The sequence below is a fragment of the Dermacentor silvarum genome, chromosome 3, assembly GCF_013339745.2.
Source record: "Dermacentor silvarum isolate Dsil-2018 chromosome 3, BIME_Dsil_1.4, whole genome shotgun sequence".
In the NCBI taxonomy this organism is placed as follows: Eukaryota; Metazoa; Arthropoda; class Arachnida; order Ixodida; family Ixodidae; genus Dermacentor; species Dermacentor silvarum.
In genome coordinates this window covers 66,996,170-67,007,835 of record NC_051156.1, presented here as the reverse complement: position 1 = coordinate 67,007,835, position 11,666 = coordinate 66,996,170, and the positions used below count along the sequence as shown (strand labels likewise).

The 11,666-nt window shown below is 44.5% G+C and overlaps 1 protein-coding gene across 1 annotated transcript; it reads left to right on the top strand.

The window, feature by feature from the left end:
* Window positions 1-1,644: 1,644 nt before the first annotated feature.
* LOC119444451 (uncharacterized) lies at window positions 1,645-10,281 on the top strand. The gene is made up of 5 exons (XM_037708851.2): window positions 1,645-1,788; window positions 2,687-2,784; window positions 5,804-5,995; window positions 9,577-9,661; window positions 10,123-10,281. The coding sequence occupies exons 1-5, from the start codon at window positions 1,645-1,647 to the stop codon at window positions 10,279-10,281; spliced, it is 678 nt and encodes a 225-aa protein (XP_037564779.2).
* Window positions 10,282-11,666: the final 1,385 nt, after the last annotated feature.

The window sequence follows — 11,666 nt, the reverse complement described above, 5'->3', positions numbered from 1 at the left end:
TATGGGTTCCTCGTTTGGCCCCCAGTGGATTGACTACCTCAATGTCATCAGTATAAAACAAAATAATTATCGTGTAAGCACAATATTCTGGTATCAGAGACCGAAGGTGCTCTCTGTACAGCATGCCATCTGTGCAATCTCTGTAAACACTCGGCGCATGGTCCCTAGGCTTCGGTGTATTCAAATGAGCCACAATGTCTGGTATATTGCAGAGCACATGAAGTAGCTTTGGCAACGGCCCATAATGATACATGCCCCCCTGGCTTAAGACTTGCTCCTCCGGTGCAACAAAAGGAAATGTCTCTTTGGCATACTTGTCCCTGGCACGTTTCTTGTCGAGCCCTTTAAAGAGCTCGGGCACGAACGAGCAACGCAGCAGGAGGTCAAGTTCCCGAGCTGCTCCCGATGCCCTCATAGCATGTGCTATTTCATTAGCATATGCTTTCATTACGAGCTCAAAAACCAGCTGCAGTTCGGAAAACAATTTTTCAACAGCCGCGTGGGACAAGTTATGGAGCTCAGTAGCATTGAAAAAGAACTTCCATATTGCAGTCTTCGCTTCTTCCAGAAAGCATTGAAAGTCAGCGTTTCGATTGGCCGTTCGTGTATGGGGAGAATCGTTACGTAATTCGTCTTGGATGCCCCAGCTTTCTGGCTCCATGGGCTCGGGGTCCGTTTCCTGGAGAAAACATTCACTGTCCATTTGATCCGAGTGGTCTGCATTGCTTGCATCTCCGTGGGAACGGTGCTGCAGACTGCTGCCAGCATCTTCCAGTAAGGTTCTGTGACGGCGGTACAAATGCGATCTGTACGATGAAAAGTTTGCGTACGTATTAGCGCAGCCGCCGATGCCACAAAAAACACTGAAGTTGGCCTCCGCACTGTGAACCACACCAATGCGGTTAATCACCTTGGTGAACTGCGACGAGAAGAACGGGCATCGAGGGCAGTATCTCACTTCCATTACACGGCACACGCGTGAACAGAAGCAGTCCTCTTCTTGAAAACAAAAGCAGCGCTGGCTGACCACGTCCAGTGCAGCGACCCGGAACACAAAGTCCGCGGCTACAGATGCCACAACACGCGCTTTTAACTTCTTGCGTTAAAGACAGCTTTCACACAATGGAGCGAGTCACCGGAAAAACATGCCTTCCGTGATGCGAACACTGCTTCCTACACTTCAGTGTAGAATACGTGTAGACGCTGCCGCGCGCGCAACTTCTCGACATACATATGCGCAGCGTGAGCAAAGCATGCGATGTGCTTTATAATAAATATTGAATAATTCACTAAACTTAAATATTGACGTAGTATATCACGTTTTTATAAACGTGGTTTGTTCTTAAAGTAAGATGAGCCAGTATGAGCAATATTTTCTTGAGGGCTGTAAGCGAACACACTAATAACTTAGCGTTAACGCCTGTGCTGCCATCCCTCGACGTTTTCTCGCTGCCGCTATACAGGTTTTGTTTGCGCTCGCACTAGCTGTACTCAGGCTTCGAGTGCTGCGAGTGGCATTTCGCACGTTGGTTCTTTGTTCGTTCTTTATTCTACGTTTTGCGCGTGCGATTCTTTACTTTACGCCCACGTGCGTTTGCAACTTTTCGCCCACGTGCGTTTCGCTTTGCGCCTCTGTTTCTCGACATGGCGTTTAAATGTCTGGTGACATTTAGAGAGCTCAATACAGTGGTGAATTTCACTGGCGAGTGGAAAAAACACGAGCTATTCAGCTACCTGCAGAAGGCCAATGTTCTAGCCGGACAAGACTGCGCCTCCCTGAGCTTGCAGGTGAGTAATCACGAGCTGCAGCGTTGCATTTTCTACTATATTTACTGCTTGTAAACGACAGGTAATTAAAGACTAGCATTGCTAGCACGACCAATTATCTCTTTCAATTCATTGCATGTATGAAGTGTTAATTTCGCGAGTAGCGTGCTAAGCGTTGCGCTTTTCAAGACACCGTTGTGCGCTTTTGCGCTATCGAAAGAGAGATGTTTTACTCTTGCTTATTCGCCGTATGAAATTCGAGCTGTATCGCTCAAAATTTACCGTTATTGTTGCCGCCGGCTTTGCTTGTTGCCGCCTATCACAAAGTGCGACAGCACTTTTGCTGCCTATTGCTACGTATAGGCCGGCATGTTCAGACTACATCGGGACGGTGTTGTTGCTACTTTGATGCCGGTAGCTGCCCCTCATTAGCTTTATGTAACGTTAATATCGGCTGCGTGGCGAGGTCCGCGGTGCCGAGCCATTGTCCTGCTTCAGAGCTACGCTGCGTGTCATGCTCATATATAATTTGACAAAACTGCATTTGCAAACAGGAGATATTGGCATTGTGGACAGGATGTTGGGAACAGAAAGCTTTCACAATTTCCTTTTCTCTAATTGAATGAAATTTGTCCAAACTAGACACAAGTGCTATATGATGATGTGGTTGCGGTCCTTATTATGCTGCGTCAAAGAACGTATATGGTCAGTGCAGCATTGCTGAAGCTTAGCCGCTTAAACCACATTTTTACCTTAATAGTAATAAATAAAAACAAAGCAATGCCTCGTTTTACTAACCGTGATATGGCCGGTTGAGCTGCACCACGGTTTTGTGCATAAATATGCTTGGCTGCATTTTAAACAGATTTTACTGCAACAGGTTCAAACAATATTTGATGAATGTAATTTCCCTTGGCAGGTCCTTGATGAAGATTTTGGAATGTTTGTGGACACGACAAATGATTTTGTTGTCCCCCATAAAGCTAAACTGAAAATAAAAGAAGCAAGTGAATTTCGGTAAGTGCAGATTTTGTGCATATGCATGTTATATGTATATCGGAGCATTGATTTTTGGAACGAAGTGCAGCTGTACGCGCCAACCAGTAAATGTATCTTGAATGATAGCTATGGTGGCACTGGCCAAGTGACATGTCCTGTGTGCCTTTGCTGTTGTCATTGCTGTAATAAATTCTCCCTGCTTTCATTGGAGTATGTGCTGTGGGTTCTGAAAAGGCAACTTGGAAGCTCTGTTGGTTCTACTAACAGCATCTCGTACTCTTTGACTTGTTTTGGCTAGCACAAATGAGTGGACTTAGATGCACAAAGCTCTCCATGTGCAAGCCTTCATAACAGCGCTTCATTACTGGCCAGCACCCTGGTTTTTGCATCCTGTTTCATGGGTGGACCGCACCCTTGGGATGCTGACCAATCATCACTTTTACAAATTCTTGCATACGAAAGCTTTGTGAATCGGCTCTCGGGTTCTTCATGCACCTCTTTACTGTTTCAAAACATTGAAGTTCTATGCTATTACAAAGATTGCCAGTATCAGAAATGTTTGTACTCTCGTTGTGTTGTCTCTGTAAAAGAATATGTATGCATTGCAGCAGCTTTTGCGAATGCATTGCTTGTGCTTGCAGGTATTCATTAAGCTGGACTTGTATTCAGCAGTAACAAACCAGCACATAAAAATGCACTTCGTGACAAGTTTTCAGGCCATATTTTATTCTAATCACAGGTATTTCTGTGAAGTAAGAACCATTTCTGGCAGTCTTTGTTCCAGTTATATCAAAGGTGCAAGGTGTTTGGAGCACAATACATCTCCCTTTGCAGCGGCAAAGCTTGGCTGCATGCTGCCCACTATGCTTTATCTGTGGCCCTTGCACGGAGAGGAAGCTGCCTATGTTCCTGAATGTGCTGCCTACCTGTTTTGGCCCCTCTTATTTTCTTGAAGTGCAAGATGGGTAACACTGCCCTCAAGCAGCTAGCAAACCTATAAAGGAAATAGCAGATGTGATTGTCTACAGAAATGTTTTCTTTAGTGGCTCTATTAGCCACTTGATGTATGGCAAAAGCTCATAATCTGGTCCAAACTCGGCCGCTTTAATCTACGAAAACGTATGTCGTGTCCTTTGCAGGGTACAACAAAGGGCTGTGAAAATGAGGTCTTCTATAATTTAGCACGACTCAAAGATGCAGTATTCAGTGTCAGAGCATACTAAAACATGACAACCAAATAACAAAGGGGCCCGGACTCTGACAAAGTGGGTTCCTTAAGCCCATAGTAATAAGGAGCTTCTTGGCACGTCTATTGGGTAGCAGCACTTAAGAGTAGCCATCTGAACTGCACATGCATGAGCTGTCTTCCACTTCCTTATGTGCGTTTCTGCCTCAATATTGCTCTTGTCAGTTGTGTTCAACTTGGTGGTTGCATGATGTTGGTCGTCTTCGGTATCTGAGCTGTGTGCTGAATGCTTATGCTAAATATGAAGTTCTAACTTTGCTCACAAGTACCTTACCGTGGTGTACAGCCAAAAATGTATGTTTATAATTGGGTGACACTAAGGAGGGATAAGAGAAACATGCTCATTTTGCCACCAATTCCTGTGTCCATTTTCCCGTCTTCTTGTGACATAGTCCTATTATTCATGTTTTGAAGGCCCACAGCTAGGCTGCCTCTGTGCAAAAATCTGTCAAGTGGCACGTTTGTATTGTCGTTAAATGACCGAGTAATGGAAAAAAAGCTGCATGTCCTGGCACACTGTGACATGATTGTATTATTTGACTAAAACCACTGCTTCGATGAGCTTCCATGTATTGTATAGAAATATAGAAATGGGGTATGTTTGTGTTAGAGGGCACAGCAGCAATGTATTATAGGACAATAGGATGCACAGCTGCTATGCATGTGAGCCAAAGATTTGCTTTAACAACAGCAAATGCCACGCAATGTTGGTTGCACACGGGATAGTGTTTAGCAATTCCGAATGGTGAAAAAAAAGCTCATTGCAAAATTACTCAGTGCATAAATATTAAAAAGGTGGAATTAAACTAGCAGTAGCATCAAGTGCCACAAATATATGTAATTTTTGCATGGATACTGCCCAGTTGAGATGACACAGACTTGGTGCCACAATCCTGCTTTATTGGCAACAGACCTCTTGTGAAGAGCACCCATCACGTGAATATTGATGCTGCTTGCTGCAGAACTTTTGTCCTCACCCACCATTCATTGTCACATATCATATTACTGTAGACTATAGATAATTCAAACTCAAGGGGACCTCAGACTTTGCATTAACAGAACTATGAATTATCAGATGCAAGCATAAATATGACTCAGGGCAGCATATTAGCTTACATGGCAAGAAAAATCCTTTTGATCGGGAATAGTTGACTGCTTTCTTGCAGCATATGACTTCAAAGCAAAGTTTTATATTCCAGCAAGGGCAGCAAGTTCTTTCTTAGTCTTCCAAGGTGATGAGGAACTTGCGTGTCTCAGCAATGTGGTGAAAGTCATATCAATTAAGTTCACGCAGACCATTGGCTTTATTTTTGCTGTTTTAAAGATGTATGATCGTAAATTTTCAACTGGGTGTGGCAAAGGCATCTAATTTTGCCAGTACAAACAAGCAAAAGTATGAATTAACGCAATGGTGCAGTTCGAATGAAGTGGCATTTAAATACATTGAAAACATAGCGGGCCAACCAAAAATTCCAAATTAGTTTGAACTGAGAGTACAAAAGATCCCAAGTTTGAATTACTCTGAGTCTACTGTAATGATGAGAAGCATGTCGTAATGTTCATGCCTGCTGGGAGGCAGACAAAGGCAGGGGAAGCATGTACAACGAAACCAGCACAGGAGAAAGATGGCAGCAGGGTGAAAAAGCAAAGCAAATGCTGGTTGCATGACATGAACCACGGGCTAGCGACCAAGGTCAACGCTTTCCTGGCTCTCCTAAGAGCATCTGAAATAAAAGCATTGTTGGAAATCTGCAAAATTTTGAACTCTTGTTTATTTTTCCTGTATTTTAGGATTGTTGACGTCCTTGATGTCGAGGTGGTGCCAGAGACGCAGCAACAAATGCCTGCACGCACGGTCTACACGCTGCCGAATCTACCATTAACCCTGAAGATGAGCATGGAAAATCATGAGCCTGGGAAGCATTTCAGGAACAGAAATCAAGTAGTGCAATGGCTTTTCCATGACCTCTGCTCATACACAATGTAAGCCTCCTAAGCATGACGTTAGCATGTTTATTACATTTCATGCGCATCCCTTTGATGGCACTTACTGCTTGTTGTTTAGTAATGTTGCTTAATGTTCTCAGTATTGGTGTGTAGTGAATATTTAAGGCCTCAGTGCATGCTTTGGGACTATCAGTTGCACATGCAGCTGTCCTGGAGCTCACAATTGCAAGAAAAGGCTGTGCCTTTATGTGTGTACAGACTTGCTGCAAAGGAAACTAGTGACTCCCTGTACACCTGCCAACATATTTGTATTGTGCTGCCTTCCAAACTTCGTCTTGTCAGTTATGTTTGTAGAGCACATGAGAGAGAGACGAGACTGTACCAGCACCGCAACTCGAATTCAACAGATTTTTATTTCTTCCGTTCCCACCCAACTAAGCTCCCGCACCATACGTGGCATCGCCTGACCTCGTCTTCTTTCCTAGGGCAATTGCGTTGATTGCTGGCGCTACATGCTAACATTTCTCATGCAGCATACTAAAAATAATTTTTCTGCAGTGCCTGCACATGTGATATTGTGGCATGGGCATAAGTAACATTCTCAGTGTTTTGTCTTTTGCAGTGTGCTGACACAGTTGAGAACTTCCTCATTGATTTTTTTACATGATGCGTGGTGTGTAAATCAGTTTCATTAATTTCTGCTTCTCTCGGCTAAGGCCCAATCAGTGTTTTGCTAACTGTTTGCAGCATTACAAAAGCTGGACCCTTAGACAGTCAAAGGGCGTGAACAGGCATGTCCTCAAAAACTAGTCATTTGGTCAGGATACCATTGATCTTCCGATTAGTTTTCAAGCTTGCACTTATTTGTTGCCGAAGGCTGTGGCTTTCATAATGCTGCACCCAGTTCATGAAAGAGCATGGAATGTCATTTCTGCAAGCCAGTGTATATAACTAGTCAATAACATGCTTAGTTGTAAATATTCGATGTCTATTCCATACCTGCCAACTCTCCCGAATTCTCAGGGAGCCTCCCAAATTTTTCTCGCATCTCCCGATTGTACGAACGCGACCTCAAATCTCCCGAAAAGTGGCCGCCACTTTTTTTTACGGCCTGTAATTTAACCATGGGGAAAAGCGGCGCCGGAGCAGTTCGTCACCAGGATACACTGTGATTTGTGGTAGTGGCCGCCGGCACGACCACGAACGCGACCAGCCGACGGGCGATGCCATATTGGATTTTCCGGATTGGCTAGTCTCACGCTTAGTCAAGCATTTTTAGCAATCCAGTCGTTATATGACCGTGACTGCGCTTGGCTTCAGTTGGCTTTGTCAGGTTGTCGAGTGAAGTGCGAATGCCGAACTACTCTTTGTTTCACTGAGCTTAGTTGGAACGATGGATGGCACTTTCAAAAGCCAAGAATAAGTACCGTATCTTCCGGTCTATAACTCGCACCTTTGTATAAGACGCACCCCTCTCAGAACGGCAGTTTTCCCGGAAAAAGACGTATATAAGTCGCACCGGTGTATAAGACGCAGCTGTTCGTTCGGTAAGCCATTAAGAAAAAAATTAGTGACGTTTCACTCGGTGAACGCTGGTCATGCGCAAGCGCATGAGTGGGATATATGGTTACTCCAGCCGCATTTCTGCCGTCGTAGCTGCCGCGATGTTCCGTATAAAGTCCAAGGGCGATAACATCGTCCCCGCGCCCCATATGCTGCATGTGCGAGTGAAAGCCTGCGACTGTGAGCCGAATCGCGCACAAGGGAGGAAAGCGGGAAGACGTGCTAGCGCGGAAGTTAAGGGGGGGGGGGGGGCTTGTACTCGGGTAGCAACTGCGTAGTTTGCACAGCGGCACGTACTGTATCTTGATAGCGATCTGCAGATGCGACAACATCGGGGTCGGTCGACTCGCGGTCGTCCTGCCGCCGCTTGCGTTGCTGCTCCGTCCTTCTCGCACTGCGCTCGGGAACTCATCCCGCAAAGAACCCGGCACCTAGCGCACAGAAGCCGGAGTAGTTAAGTCAACCAGCGCGCTTCGCATGGCCATAACATCAAATCTGGTTTTGACGGCACGTTTTCCGAAAAAAAAAAACGTTCATATGTCGCACCGACGAAAACATTCATAAGAACACCGCGTCTTATACATTGAAAAATACGGTACTTGCAAATATTTCTGAGATCATACACGACTGAGTTTCTGTGCTTTGTCAATTCGCGGAGCCGTGACAAGTATGGACCACATGCGCCGTTTCAAACAGCGGCAAATCTTTATTTTTTGGGAAGGGGGGGGGGTGAAAACTTTTTTGATTCCCTCCCCCCTCCCTCGCGCGAATTTTCATGTTGTGAGGTTGGCAGTTGGCAGGTATGCTATTCAATTTCAGTTCACCTTTTTGAGCTGCATCAAAGCGTAATAATTAGATTGATTCGTACAAATGTTCTGTGGGCCACTTAGCTGCGCATAAACAATGTTACTGCTGTGATTGAACAAAGTAACTGGAGTTAATTCATTTATTAGTTACCGATTTGTGGTCAATGTTTACATAAGAAGGTGAGTGCAGTTACTTTCTTCGTCATTTTTAAAAAAGATGGCTGACTAATGGAGTAGCACACGAGGAATAAGGATTATAAACAGGGATAAGGTGCCTCAGAAAGGCTGGCCAACGTTTCGATAGGAGGACCTATCTTCGTCAAAGGCGGCCTCGTCATCCTCAGCGGGTTAGTTTTAAAGGGTTAGTGAAGTGACGTCACGTCGATGTCCGCTGTGGATGGCTGTAAAGGGAGAGACTGACGTCTGACAAGACAGCGGACATCGACGTGACGTCACTCCACTGATCCTTTAAAACTAACCCGCCGAGGATGACGAGGCCGCCTTTGACGAAGATAGGTCCTCCTATCGAAACGTTGGCCAGCCTTTCTGAGGCACCTTATCTCTGTTTATAATCCTTATTTCTTAGTCCTTTAGTGTTTTTAGCAGAGAACATGCTTGTCTGTGGTATAGTGTTGCATGGGATTCAATTGTGTTTCACAGAACACCGTGGTAGGCCATGAGATACAATTGCGGCTTTTTACCTGGAGATCTTTAACTTGGCCTAATGCTATTTTTACCGAACTTAATTTATTTGGCAGGCTGAAATGCAGCATATTGTGCCTTGCAAAATGCAACAATTTTCATATGCGTGTTGTTTGATGTGCCATGTATGTAGTGAATTTTCACAATAAAGAAACAGGAATTTTTGTGATTGAATGCCAGAAAAACAATGCACCTACTTTTAGCTTGGTGTAATGTCTTGCAACATTTCATTTTTCGTCTTGTTTCCAGAATGTCATTGAGTGATAATGGTCATATTGTGTTGTTTAGACTGCAGTAATGGGGCGATAAAAAAAGAAATAAACACTCGGAATGAAGGTTGCTTCGCTTTGGTCAGTGAGCTTGCCTCCTTTCATCATCCCGTAATTGCCAGTTACCTGCTAGTGCACCTCCCCTCCCCCCCTTTTGGTCTATTAAAGTGAAAGGGTATTATTTGTTTGCATGTCTTTAAGAACAGAAATGGTTGCTTATGCTCAGATTTTAACCTGGTGAATAAAAATGTCTTTCCCAACACTGCTTTGTTGCAAGGTACCCTGGAAAGCTGTATGATGTTGCTGCTAGCGCCCTGGTGAATGCCTACGAGAACTTAAAGGACTCAACGGGAACTGGACATGTAAGCAGCTGCTATTATTGCAAACAAACGATATTTATAACTAACTTTCTCACATATATTTAGCGAACCATATGTGAAATGAACCAGTTAAGATTTTTTCATTGTCATATCATTAAGGTAAATAGTCTTGAAAACCCTGCCGTTATCCATGGAAGCATGTTTCGGCATGCAACCATTGGCATTGTTAGATTATAGTGGCACCCTAGTGCCTCAGCTGATGGTTATAAATAGGAGAAAGGTATCTTTGCATACCGAATTTGATACGAATGAGGCTGGGGGTGCTTTCTTTGTTCTTGCTTCATGTATAGGGAAAGAATGCAGGTCACTGTGCTAGCAGGACAGCTGCCTGCAGGTATAGTTCTATGCTGTGCTTGCCGGCTGCATTGATTATCTAAGGGCTGTTGTGGCCAGCTTAAGCAGCACAATGAGCTGAGCTTTGGTAAATGTTTCATGCTCTGCAGGATTCCTGGCGAGAGGCCCTTAGGTTTAGGGCAAAGTATGAACGCAGAAAGATGAGGCAAGAAGCTGGAGAAGCAACTCCTGTGGCAGCCAAGAGGCCATGCAAGCCTAGCATTTCTGAGGATGTTCAGAAAATAGTTACAAGGCCTTACGTGGTATAAATACAGGCATCAGATGAGCTTATGCTAGGTGCATTTGCTTGTACAGAATCTAACAATGTTTTTTTTCAGGCTACTGATCTCTGTGATGCAGAGGACCCAGAAAGTATTGCGGCACATATATCTGGCATGCAGAAGGCGATGAGGAAGGCGAGGCCAGACAAAGCATATATAAGTGACAGCATGTCTAGGACGTTTGCAGCACGACGTGCATGGATTTCGAAAGAAATACCTTCTGTGGAGCAGGTCACAGAGAAGAACCCAGCATTGACGCTGGCCACTATGGTAAATTTTACTCTTAAGGGGAGATGCGGCTGGAAAATTATTTTTTAATTTTTTACCTAGGACTTTGCAAGTTTGCTTCTTTGTGGAGATTGTGATGCTGATTTCAAAACTAAATAGATTTAATGTTTCTCTTATAGTTGCCGAGTTCTAGGAGATCTACGAAGCAACAAAATACAGTGAAACCTCAGTAATATGTAACTGGTAGTGGTGGCACATTACATGCTGAACGGTACTATGCCAAGTACCAATCAGCCTCTTGTGAGATGCATCACCACTACCAACAACTAGATAAATGCAATGCCACAGCACAGATTGCCTAGAATATGCAATGTCTTTTTCCAAAGCATGGAAAGAAATTCTCTTTTGCATGATTGTTCAATAGCACGCAAAGGCGATGAACCACGATGTTGATACAAGGAGCATTTCGTAACTTTGACAGAGAAAGCAGCTGCAGGCATGGTCGGCAGAGCAGATGACTCGTCCTGCTTTTTCCGATGCATGCGCACGTGTCTGTACAAGGATAGGGTACTCAGCTAAAACTGGCGCCATTTTACAGACATGTGATACGATGTGGTGCCACATATCGTGAGCAATGCCATCACATGCCAGCAGACCTGCACCAGCGTTTTCTGAGAGTATCCATTTATCGTAGAAAACTGTGGGAGCAGCTATGCAGGGAGGTTTTTCCATGCCAGCGTCACTCCTAGCTGCCCTTGCACGAACACTGTATGTATCTTGTCGAGCCAACGTGGCGATGGTGAGCTGCTTTCGTTTCTGCAAGTGGCATGCACTTGAAGCGGTCCTCGCACAAAGAGGTGACGGAGAAGAGCGGCGAGTTTAGGTTTGTCACTTTAAAAAGCATGCAGTATGCTTACAGCGATGCTATAGTATACACTCTATGCCACACACAGACTTTCTGTTATCAACACTCAAATCCACTTGGGAGGGTGCTGTTTCCAATCCACTGATGCCATCGGGAAGTATTCGCTGGCTGAGCTGTGCAGCAATCAAAATATTTATTTCATCGACACAGAATGGGACTACTATGAATGCAACACAAGCAATGGTTTGTTGGGACGTTACAAGCAACGTATATGTACAAA

What these genes read in the sequence shown, in the direction of transcription:
- LOC119444451 (XM_037708851.2), top strand. Translation starts at nt 1,645, where the DNA reads ATGGCGTTTAAATGTCTGGTGACATTTAGAGAGCTCAATACAGTGGTG. An exon ending in AAAGAAGCAAGTGAATTTCG is followed by an intron (nt 2,785 to 5,803) that starts GTAAGTGCAGAT and finishes CCTGTATTTTAG; the next exon opens with GATTGTTGACGTCCTTGATG. An exon ending in ACTCAACGGGAACTGGACAT is followed by an intron (nt 9,662 to 10,122) that starts GTAAGCAGCTGC and finishes CATGCTCTGCAG; the next exon opens with GATTCCTGGCGAGAGGCCCT.